Source organism: Suncus etruscus, chromosome 8 (genome assembly GCF_024139225.1).
Source record: "Suncus etruscus isolate mSunEtr1 chromosome 8, mSunEtr1.pri.cur, whole genome shotgun sequence".
Classification (NCBI taxonomy): Eukaryota; Metazoa; Chordata; class Mammalia; order Eulipotyphla; family Soricidae; genus Suncus; species Suncus etruscus.
The window spans coordinates 86,538,138-86,551,475 of record NC_064855.1 but is presented as its reverse complement, the minus strand read 5'-3'; the positions used below and the strand labels follow the sequence as shown (position 1 = coordinate 86,551,475).

Sequence of the window (13,338 nt, the reverse complement as noted above, 5' to 3'; positions counted from 1 at the left end):
AACGTATAATTTGAATCCAACAAAAGAGTCGATTTGGGCTGGAGAGATAGTACAGCAGATAGGACACTTTTTCTGTGTGTTGCTGATGTGGGTTCAATCCCAAACACACTTAAATGGTCCTCTGAACACTTCCAGGAGTGATCTCTGAGAAAAGGTTAGGAGTAGTCCTTGAGTTTTTCTGGGTATGAGACAAAAACAAATGAAATAACCAAAGATCATTGGAAGAGCAGGCCAAATTGATAGACTAAATATTTAACATAGAAATCTATTATGGACCTTATATTTACATACTCTTCTTACTGTGGATTTGCCTATCAAAAGAATGTCTTAGCTTAATATGCAATTACAAATAAGCTTGTAATATAGCATTGGTGCTAAAACCTCAGAAACATATTGTGTTTTCTTTATAGCATAATATTAGCTATTATAGTTGTATTGTGTTACAGTAAAATATGCATACTGATTTTTCCTTAAACAAAATAATTTTTTTCCTATGGAAGAGGTGTTTAAAAGAAAATTGAACTCATTTCTGAACATGCCACTTCTGCCATCAATCATCTTGTACAATCCAATTTGCATTCTTTCAAATACTACATAGGACTCAACTTAGACTATTTTGAAAACCTCCTCTTCATAAGACAAAAGAAAAAAAGTTATAGTGATAACAAATATAGAATTAATGTTTCCAAACAGTTTTAGTGACATCTTTAGGGTGTTCTTCATACAATGTTATGATACCTATGAATTGTATTAGTTTGACTATTTATTTGCCAAATTAACTCTTAATTAAATTTGAATCAGTTTAATTATGATCTATGTCATATTAAGGTTTATAAGACTTCCACTTTGATGTTGAATAATAGTGCTGCTGTTACACATCCTTTATAACAAAAAATAAAATTTCTGCATGATAAATAAATGATTTCCCTGATAGGTACCCTATTGAAATGAAGAAAATATTTTCACATCACACATCAGACAAATGCTAATTTCCAAGATATAAAAAGTCCTTACAAAAGTCAACAATAAAACAAAAAAAAATGAAGAGCAATTAAAAATACACTGTCTCAAAAACATAAAGGTGACTAAGAAGCATATAAAAATATTCATTATTACTGTTTATGAAGAAAAAGTATATTAAAAAAGATATTTCCTCATATCAGTGACAATGGGTCATGTCAAAGTAATAGAAACAATCAGTGTTGGTGATGATGCAGTGATCAAGGAATCATTTCTTCTTAGTGGTGATAATGTCAATTGCAGCCACTGTAAAACTTCATAAAAATGTCTCAAAAATTAATTTTAATACTTTTACATACCCCTGTGATTTGTGATTTATTCCTTATTATATATGCCAAGAACACTAAAATGTTATCTAATAAATATATTTTCACTTGTTCAACACAGCATTGTGCTCATCAAGGAGTGCTGAAAACAAACGTGTCAGCAGATATATATGGATAATAAAATTGTGACCTATTCATGTAGATAATGGAATATTACTCAGGTATCAGAAAGGATGAAATCTTACCAGTTGATTTAACTTGAATTAAATTTTGACACATGGTGAAGTGAGTTGGAAGGAAAAAGACAGATATTGGATGACCTCATTTGTAGGAAAAAGTTAATAGAATAAAATGAGAGAATAAAATATTTCAAATGGAACCATATCATGAAATATTACTAAAAGAATTGTGAACTGACCATGTATAGAAGGAAGAACAAACCTTGAGACAATGGCGGCGAATCATTGACACTTTTGTGAGAAGGATGGTGATTGCAAACATATTTATGTTGTACTGCAAGCATAAAACAATAATACAGAACTTGTTTGTAAGGCTATTATCTCAATAACATTTAATTAAATTTAATGTGTTTTAAAATGTATAATGTGAGAGAGTTACTGAATTTAATATATTTAATATATTTATATTGAAATACTAACACTATTAAAGACATAAAGTAGGGGATAATATAATTCAAAACGTATAAGTTAAGAATAAGTACCAAAGATTAAAGAAGCATGAAGGTCACAAAATTTTTCAATAAAATATCTTTTCTGATTAACATTAGTAAATGTACTTATATTATTATATCAATAATTTATCATTACAGGGGCCGGAGAGATAGCACAGTGGTGTTTGCCTTGCAAGCAGCCGATCCAGGTCCTAAGGTGGTTGGTTCAAATCTCGGAGTCCCATATGGTCCCCCATGCCTGCCAGGAGCTATTTCTGAGCAGATAGCCAGGAGTAATCCCCTGAGTACCGCCGGGTGGGGCCCAAAAACCAAAAAATCATCATCATCATCATCATCATCATCATCATCATCATTTATCAATTTAATTAATCAAAAAATTTTGAGGGTCAGAAAAGTAGTAAAGACTTTTAGATTCTTGCCCTATAGTTTGTATACCCAGCACCATGTATGACCTCCCAAAAATCACAAGGAATCTCTCTTGAACACAGCAAAGGTAATCAATCGCCAGTGAACAGTGAAGGCTGTATCTCAAACTCAGCTATCACCCTCCCTAAAACAAAAAATGTACATTTTAGTTGCTTGAAATTACTATAATAACAGTAATAGCAATAATTTGAAACAATAATTGAAACAATGAACAACTATTAAATGCAAATAGAAAAGTCAATGAATATTTGAAAACAATGTTACTTTTCTGACATTATTACTATTCCTTAAGTATTGATTTATATAGAAAACTTAAGAAGTTGAAAATTAGTGACACTTTATTAAATTTTCATAAATACTGTTATAAACAAATAAAACTGTTTTAGAGTGGGTTACAATAAACAATAAAGTTAAATATACATGAATACCTAGAGTTTATTACTAGAGTATTGATAGAGTAGTGAGTAATTCTACTTGAATAATATCTGAACAGCAATTTGAGAACTCAAGATTGTTTCTTATATATTCTCCGTTCACTAGAGTTTTATAACCTTAAAGTTACGGGTAGAATGAAAAAATATGAATGCAGCACACATATATCACAAATGCTCTGTGAATCAAATTACTTAGCATTTATTTGAACATGTCACTCATTCGCATCTAATCTGTTTCTGTTGTCAAGGAAAATAAGTGAGAATATTTATAGTAAGACTAACAGTGTTTTTGTTTTGATTTGGGGGTTAAATCCAACTGTGCTCATTCCTAGCTCATTCAGCTTATCCCTAGTTCTGTACTAGGGATCATTCCTAACAGTGCTTAAGGGACCATATGGGGTGTCAAGTATCCAATCTGAGTTGGCTGCATGCAAAACAAGTATCTAACACATTATACTGTTGCTTAAGCCCAAGAATAGCAGTCTGTGTTACAAAAACTATGATAGGATAAGTCATTTCTGAGCATGCATGACTTAGTAAAACTTATACACATTGAAAGAAATTTCAAATAGAATTAGACCTATTAAATATGCTAGCTTACAAAATAAAATCTAACCCCAAACATTGAGACATATAAAGTTTCATAAATGAGTCCTAGCAACATTCCAGAGATAGTTCTATTTATAAATTATTCCAATACAGTAAGATCTTACTTTTAACATTGTCAACAGACTCATTATAAAAAATTACTTTATAATAAGCTACTTGATTATAATAAAATTCGAGTTCTTATTGCATAATTTTGAGTTGAAGGCAACATCAAACTTCTCAATTGACAAAACCATTTCTAATACTCAGACTGATTAGAATGGATTGATTCATTCACTTTCTTTTTTTTTTTTTCTAAAAGGATTCACATTTATTACCAACACCATCCTATATTTCATGATCTTAATCTCTGGAAAGAAAGAAGTCACAGCTTTCAAGACATGAATTCATCAGAAACAGCCCTTAAAAGTTATTCAATACCTATGAGCTGCTTAACAAGAGAACTGTGGATGCAATCTATACCTTTAGAGAAATAGTACAATGATCCTTCTATTAAAAAGGGGATATGCTTGACTCCTTTAAGAAAGTAGATAAGAAATCTGTGTTTTGAGAGAGATGGCTATATATTCTCATTTTTTTATAATTATCTTTATTTAAACATCGTGATTACAAACATGATTATAGTTGTATGATTACAGTCATGTAAAGAACACCCCCCTTCACCAGTGCAACATTCCCACCACCAATTTCCCAGACCTCCCTCCTCCCCACCCCCCACACCTGTACTCGAGACAGGCTTTCTACTTCCCTCATTCATAATCTGTTTATTGCAATTCAGTGTTGGTGATCAGATCTATAATAGATCAGGGCACCTGGAAAAACGCAACTCTTGACATACCACTTCAGGACGAATGCATGTGTGCACATATGTACAATAAGAATGAGACAGATGATAAATGCTATAAAATCTAATGTGCATCATTGAAGTGATGGGAACCAGCCAGAATTTTGAGAGAATATATTGAGAGAATATGCAAGCTTCATAGAGACACTCTGATGACATGCATGAGGATGTTTTAGTTGAAGCTCCGAGTGTGCATATTGATGAATTTCAACATTGCATGAAATAACAAATGAAACTGGTTTCTGGAGTTTAGTTAATAACATTTATTCTAGATATCAAACTCGATTTTAGATTTTTTTTAATCAAATTGGCCTGATGATCTTTCCCACGAGGGCCTCAGTATGTGAGGCTTGTATTCTACGGTCTGCTGTTTTGAGACATAATATTGTACATGTTATTTAATATATAACACTTTTATAATTTTCTTCACCTCTTGCTTAGGCTGCTTGGAATTAAAGGAAGATACCATTGAAAACCTTCTTGCTGCTGCATGCCTTCTTCAGCTTCCTCAAGTAGTAGAAGTGTGCTGCCATTTCCTCATGAAGCTCTTACATCCATCTAACTGTTTAGGAATCCGAGCATTTGCAGATGCTCAAGGATGCATTGAATTAATGAAGGTGGCCCACAGTTATACAATGGTAAGAAAATTTTTACTTTAATAATTGGGACATTAATATATGTTTTTGTAATATAATGATCAAAGGTCAAAATAAATACCATCATGGCTTTGAACATCAAGTTTCCGATTATTTTCATATGATTGGCACATTTTATAATGGTATATTAAGCTATATAAAATATTTTATAATCTCAAAATCAAAATGACTATTAATTTTTTTTCTTATTTTGGGGGGTGTTATGCCACACCCAGAGGCTCTCAGGGGTTACTCCTGACTTTGCATCAGAAATCGCTTCTGGTATGCTCAGGAGACCATATGTTATGCTCGGGATCAAACTGGAGTCTGTCCCGGGTCGTAGTGTGCAAGGCAATTATCCTACCACTCTGCTATCACTCCAGCCCCTTTTTTAAGGGAACACTTGACTATGTTCAGAACTTTCTTCCTGGATAGATTATGGGGCTAAATGCAATACCAAGGAACAATCTGGTGTATATTTCATGGAAGGCGATTGCTTGACCCTGTGCTATAACTTCAGCCTATTTGGAATTGTTAAATATTGTGTTAAATAATTTTTGGTGGGTTGTTCCACACCCAAAGCTTCTGAAATTCTGAATTTATTGCAGTAATAAGTACTATATATTTTCTACAAACATTATTATTATCTAACACAAACTGAGTAATATTTGAACAATAGGATCTTACTTTTCAGAAGCTTTGGGAATTTCTGTACTAACAAAATGCTTAGATGTCACACATACATTCACACACAAACATTTTCCTTGCCAGTTGCTTAATGGATTTAAAATTAGCAAGTATCACTCAGTAAGTTCTATGAATATCATTCCATCTACTTAGCATATTACTAAACTCTTACTATAAATGTGGGAATTGATTTAATGTTTATAAATATACTAAAATTATTTATACATTTAAAATGTGTTATTTTTATTTATTTATTTTTCATTTTTATGATTTGGGGAACACAGCAGTACTCAGTTCTCACTTTTATCTGTATGCTCAGGGATCACTGTTTATGGTGCTCTGGAGACAATAGTTTCCTATTCAAGAAATTGAAATGAATTGGCTACATTCAAGGGAATGTAGCCTTTCATGTCCCTTTCTGTCCCTTTCATGTGTCAGTTTAATAGTTTATCTATATTTTAATTACATGATCACCATTGTAGAATAGGACACTTTAAACAAATTTATGCTCATTGTCTTTCATGTTCAAGATATAATCAAAAGAAAAAATCTTAATAAAATTTCTGACCCAGGGGTAAGTTTTAAACAAAATAAAAGCCATTTATATTACTATTAACATTATCAATAGTTACAGTATAATTGTTGAAGTCATTCTTTGTTAATTACCAGTCTATTTTAATCTCAAGGGATAAATTTGTATAAGATAAATCTTTAAAATTAAACTGTAACCAGTGCTATTTATTGAAAAGCACTAATTTTATTATTTAACAGTCTTTCAAATAAATTTAAGAATTCCTAATTGTTATTATTTCATAAAATTTCAATTTTCCTTTAATTTTCTTGTTTAATTCATTAAACAGATTAATATAATAAATGAAAATGTAGAAATAAAAGGAAAGAGACTGATATTTCCTTCATTTTTATTTGCCAGACTCTGCTTAATGTGTTCGCGTCTGGGCTCAGTGCTTGTATTGAAATTATATGAACCATATAAAATCTATGTAAACAAATACTTCATCATCCAAAATATCAAAGTCCAGTGGCAGTCATTTAATTATGCACATTTCATTACAATTAGTAGCTCTTGGTTCTTCTAAGCCAAAGTACAATATGCTTCTATGTCCAGAGGGATAATTGGCCCTTCTGGTCTAGTCTGAAATTATTAATTTAGTAATAAAAATGTTTTTCTTGCAGCTGCTTGAACTGTTCTACAATTCATTAGACAAAAATGTAATATATTTTCTTGAGACATTTTAAAATCTATAGTCTATAGAAAATGCATCAAAACAAAAATAATTCAAGCAAATTTTTTTCCAAATTTAAAATTCATATCTTAATTTGTTTCAGGGATTTTGAGTATACTATAGATATGCAGCTTTATAGTATTCAAATATAAATGATTTATATTCTTTTGGAAACATGAGATTCATTATTCTCAAGAAGCTTCCTGGTTGTGAATTGTTGAAAAAATTTACTCACAATTTATCTTACTATATCACTATTTTACTTAGATTTTATCCTATACAATGAATGTTTGCCTCTAATGTTGATTTTTCTCACTGCACATTTGCTTCTAATCCTTGTTTATTCATGAATATGACCAAATTTTACCTGTTCAATTAGTGCTTTAAAGCAAACTTCTTATATTCTTTTTTATTTTAATATGTTTAATCATATATTATTTTTGTTTTTCTACTATGCTAGTGCTGGGTTAGCTACTATATTAAATAAATAGGGTTTATTGAGTTGTTATTTTTAAAATAATATTTAGAATTTTATACACTTTTGTTACATCTGATCTTGGTTTTCAATATCTATTTATTTAATAGCCATCTATTTGGCTTCCCTGTACAACCTACAGTATTTCCTTTGGAATTTTCACTCTTTTATTTGGCTTCAGATATTGATTTTTTTTATGTATCATTCCAAAACCTATTAAGGGAGAGAGACTACTTTGGCAGTGCTTCATGTTCAAAATTTTTATTGCAAGCTCAGTATTAGACAGAAGTGTGAAGCCAATTTTGAGCCATTAATTTAAAATTTTGCTGCATGAATATAGAGATGGCAAAAAATAATTAAAGTAAATAGTCCCTTAGTACTCTATTAGTTAGATTTCATTATGAGACCTGGGCTTAATACTGGGCACCACATTTCAGAGGTACACATATAGAAATGAGGATAATAAAAGACTAGTAAGTACTTTAGTCTTTTCACATAAAAATACAGAGGAAAAATATCATTGCCCATGTCTTAAAGTTACTAGGCTGGAGAATAGTTTTCTCCATGTATTTGCCAAGACAATTTAGTCCTTATTGGTCAAGGTTATAGTTATCTCAATATTTCTTTCTCTCTTTTTTTTTTCTGGTTTATGTTTTTGTTTCTGTTTCTGGGTCACATCAGCAGTGCTCAGGAGTTACTTATGACTCTACACTCAGGATACACTCCTGGCAATCTCAGGAAATCATATGTGATGCCCTCCCCACTGTGCTATAACTCCCGCCCGATTTCTTGTTTTGATTTTCATTTAGTAATATGATTTACTAAAATGTAACATGTAAGAAAAAGTGTTAAGGTGATCTGTTGTTTGTTAAGATATAAAATCCAGAGTTCCATTTCAGCCTTCCAATTTTTTTCTCTTTTTGAATTCTCTATTTCCATTGATCACTACTTCCATTTTTGTTTGATTTGTGTTTAAGGTGATTAGTAAAAAGTCAATGAGTGTAGAGCAGTTGAGAAAGCTCCCTGATATTCATTTTCAGACTCCTTTTCTTGAATATGTAGGTTTTCAAACGCCTTTTCAAATATTTTCTGAGAACATAGAATATCGCTTTTTAGCAGGAGGTTCAAATAATATAATTTGATGTGCATGATCCTAGCTACTTGAAAGCAGCATGCTAATATTTCTCAAAATAGAAGCAGTTGATTTCACTATTCCTAACTACATGATGCAAATTTCCTTTACTTTTCCTTTATTTATACTTATCTGAAAATTCTGTAATCTAATTTTATTTAAGTTCAATTTCTATTTTGAGTTCACCTATTGCACAAAAACAACTTATAATTACATTGCATATTATTTCTCATTTAAAAATGTAACATTCTTGGGGCCGGAGAGATAGCATGGAGGTAAGGCGTTTGCCTTTCATGCAGAAGGTCATCAGTTCAAATCCCGGTGTCCCATATGGTCCCCAGTGCCTGCCAGGAGCAATTTCTGAGCCTGGAGCCAGGAATAACCCCTGAGCACTGCCGGGTGTGACCCAAAAACCACAAAAAAAAAAAAAGTAACATTCTTTTCAAGATGATAAATATATAAACTTACACAATCAAAAATTTTATGACTCTAAGACTTATCTTAAAGTGATACTGAAAAATTTTATGACAGAATAAATGTATCTATTTAAATTTATTTTGATAGTTTGGAGTACATTGGAATATATTACTTTTAATTTTTCCTTTGAGTATTCTTTTAGTGTTTTGCTTCAGAGTGCTTGTGAATTTACATTCAGCAAAACTGCTAATGCATTTCTTAGCTTCCTGTTACATTTTTTACTATTATTTCCCATGTAAAAATAGTTCTAGACACTATAGCTAATACCAATATTTAATATTTTATTAACCATTGATTAATGCCTAGTTCTGTTTGAGATCACCCCATGGATAGCTCTGAATATTTTATTTAAATTAGTACTACCTCACACTGTTATCTAAGAGAATATTGATTAGTTATTGGCATTATATTACATATTTGTTTTATAACTACTGTTGTTGCTATTATTGTTATATAAACCTCCAGAGTTAGAATTATGGAACATTTTCTTCAACATCTGTAACATATATAGTTTGATAAACCTATGTATCTAAATAAATATGTAACTTTCCATTTACAATGAATATGTAAATAAATAAGGAATTTTTCATATAATAGGAAATGTAGAGAACTGGAGATTATAATGTAAATATAAAATATAATGTAAATATAAAAAATAGTAAAATATTGTCCTTACTTTTATAATGAACATATTTAAATTACATATGTATATATTTATGTTAAAGGAAAGTAATATAATAATTGCTACAAAGGATAAATATGCTTTGAAAAATTAAAAACTCTTTAAACCAGGGACTAGAGTGATATGGCAGTGGTAGGGCGTTTGTCTTGCATGCAGCTGACCCAGGACAGACCTGTGTTTGATCCCTGGCATCCCATATGGTCCCCAAATCCAAGAGATTTCTGAGCATATAGCCAGGAGTAACTCCTGAGCTTCACAGGGTTTGGCCCCAAAACAAAACAAACAAACAAACAAACAATCTCTTTAAACCAGTGTTGCTTGTAAGTGGGAAATACTGCAGTACATTAGAGAGAAGTGTTGGTTATAGAATGTTCATTGATATGTGTGATAATAATTTGATAATAATTTGAGGTGAGATCTAACTCTGTTCTTGTTCAGGACATCCAAGTATATTGTGTTGTAGGAGAGGAAAAGAAAGACAAGTGGATAAAGAATATGGAAATTTAGACAGAGTCAAATTTTGCAGGTTATGAAGTTTTCTAGTTACTTAGCTCTGCTCAGTGATTATACAGTGTACCAGTAAAGGTTATTGAGCAAACACAAGCTAATATTTAAGTTGAAAATAAATTAATAAACTATCATATGGGAAATCAAAAATCATTATTAAGAATAAAGGTTATTACCTATGGGTGCCCTTTTATTATAATACATTTCCTACATATTACTATGCAAGACCTTGTATAGATTTATACTCAATAGCCAATGTGTGAGAAAAAGAAAGTTTTATGTAAATCTAGCTTCTATCTCTGTGCTCCATAGCAATATTTATGAATACTAGAATGGAAATGTAAGTTATACACTTTTTTTTTTTTTTTTTGGTTTTTGGGCCACACCCGGTAACGCTCAGGGGTTACTCCTGGCTATGCGCTCAGAAGTCGCTCCTGGCTTGGGGGACCATATGGGACGCCGGGGGATCGAACCGCGGTCCGTCTCCTAGGCTAGCGCAGATAAGGCAGGCACCTTACCTCCCGCGCCACCGCCCGGCCCCTAAGGTATACACTTTTACTACAAACAATGTGATATATTGGTTTGCTGATACATGTTTACTGTTTATTTTTACCAACGATTTATCCACTTTTTAATATCCCTAATACTTCAAAAAAGCACTCACTTTAGGCAAATGAACATTATAATATAAATAAGACCAATAAACTCCAGGAGCATTTTGTTAGTTTTTCTCTTTTCTGTTTACACTCACTTCTGCTCTCTACCACTTTGCAATGTCTTACAAATCTGTATAGTTTTGATGCAGCAAGAAGTAATGGCAGTATGTCTAATTGGTGACTTTCATTTTCATTTAGTAGCCTCGATCTCCAAAATTCTCTGAAATGGGGTAGAGAACCTGACCAAATCAGTTGTATGAGAAGCTGTCCTTTCATACTCTGGTACTCTAAAAAATAATTTTATACAATATTTTCTTATTCTTCAAAACAATTCTCCATCTTTGGTGTGGAGTGGTTGGGTCATATCTGGTTGTGCTCAGGGATTACTCCTGGCTCTGGGCTCAGAAATAACTCCTGGCAGGCTCCTGGGAGCTCAGGAATCGCTCCTGTTAGGATCGGGGACCACATTGGATGCTGAGGATCTATGAGGGACTGTATGGGATGCCTGGGATCCAACCGGATCTGTCCTGGGTTAATCGCTTGCCAAGGCAAACTCCTACCGCTGTGCTATAGCCTGTGACCTGGAATATTTCTCTAATGCTGATTTAAAAGTACATACTTATTCATGTGGCTTCTGTTTAGAGTTTTGAAATTCAACATTTGTCATGGTTTCAAGCTAAAAACATGCTTTATCTTCACTAATATCTTTGCAAATAAACTATAAATCAGTTTATTTTATGAAAACAAATTGGATTAAACTCTGGTGTTCTTTGTCAGCAAAATGTTCTCTGCATTCATAGTTTTCTGAGGACAGTCATAGGATAAATTAGTAGTATTTGAAAAAATGTTTTATTCAGGGACCAGAGTGATAGCATAGCAGGTAGTGCGTGTGTCTTGCACATAGAATATTGAGTTTAATCCCTGGCATCAAGCCTTTTTCCCTGAGCATCATCGGGAGTAATTCCTGAGAACAGAGCCAGGGGTCACCCTTGAGTGCCTTAACTGATGCCTGATATGGCCCGCAAAGCAAAGTAAACATTTGAAAGCGTTGTGCTCATTTAATTATAAGTATGTTTGCATATACATACTTTTAGTAATGCGCTTAAGTTTAAATCTCAAGTTTCAAATAAGAAAAATTTTACTTTCATTAAATCCTTATACCTTGATAAGCACTAGAGGTATCAGGGTGACATATTATTATAAAGACAACTGCCCCAATGTGACTAATGAGCTGCAAGTGAAGCATGTGGAAGCAGTTATAAGAAAGAAGATCCCTTCACTTTTTTGTTGTTTATTTTTTTCTTTACTTACCATTTATTTAAATGAGATTGACACATCTTTAAAGGCAATATTTATTTTCTTTATTTATAGCATTTGATCATTAAAGAGATAATAAAGAGGATTGATTGATTTACTTTTCATGCAGGGTTCCCAAAAACCTCTAGGTACTCCTAGAGTAAAAAACCAGGACTTCTTAATTAAAAACCAGGACTAGTCCCTGAGCATTGGCAAGTATGCCACCGAAACATAAATATTAATAAACAAACATATTATAGTATTTGAAATAATTCTAGTTAACCAGCTATGATTTAAAGTTTGAGTGGAAGAGTTTAAAAGTACTTTTCTCTTATTTAATTTATTACTACCTTGAAAACTGAATATTCAGATTAAACTGGGAAACTTTATAGAGAGGCATAAAATAGTAACAGCGTTACAAGTTTTTATTCATAAATGCATTTTAAATATATAAAACTACATAATAGAGTGAAATAGAGTAACAATTAACTCTATATTCATGACAGCTTCAGAAAACTAAACTTAACCACAGTGAATCCAATAAGAATTATAATTTTCTGAAAAGGTTCTTTGTAAACAGTATATATCTTCATTAAATGCTTTTATTTTTTTAATCTTCAAGATTAAAAATATTCTATTTATAGAAATATATTATGTTCTTTTGATAATAATATTATCTACTTGAGACTTTATCTTAAATTAATTTTTTTCATTTTCTATTTTAGTTTTTATGTTTTCTACTGAATTTTTTCTAAAATACAAATATATAACCACAGATTTATAAAATCACACTTTATACTCAATGATATATTGGATCTTAATTTGCTGAATGTTTAATTTTTGTATAAATATATGTTTTATCTGATAAAACAATTTTGCATAATGACAACATAATATTTCTTCAAGAACCCCTAATGTAAAACAAAATACAGCGCTCATAGAACTATTTTTTATAACTTATTGGTAGTATTTATGTACTAAATGTTTTCAAAATCATTGAAAATATAGTATTCCCATAATAAATAATATTTCATCATTATTAGAGTCGTCCTAAAATAACTTATTTAATGATATCATAAGGAAGTAAAACTTGTTTCAGAGTCTGTGCCCATTTCAGTTTGAACAACATAATTTTGTGACAAATCAAAAATAAATATTTTGTTAAAGTGACAAAAATCTTTAGTGTTATGCATGTTTCAGTCCAAATTTATTATAAAATTTACACATCGTGACTATTGAGTAAAGAATTTATATTAC

The 13,338-nt window shown here is 31.4% G+C and overlaps 1 protein-coding gene across 1 annotated transcript in view; it reads left to right on the top strand.

The window, feature by feature from the left end:
• Positions 1–13,338, top strand: part of KLHL1 (kelch like family member 1) — a 317,531-nt gene that overhangs the window by 132,141 nt on the left and 172,052 nt on the right. The window contains exon 4 of the mRNA XM_049779031.1: positions 4,732–4,928. Within this exon, the coding sequence (XP_049634988.1) occupies positions 4,732–4,928 (197 nt within the window). The remainder of the gene's footprint in view (positions 1–4,731; positions 4,929–13,338) is intronic.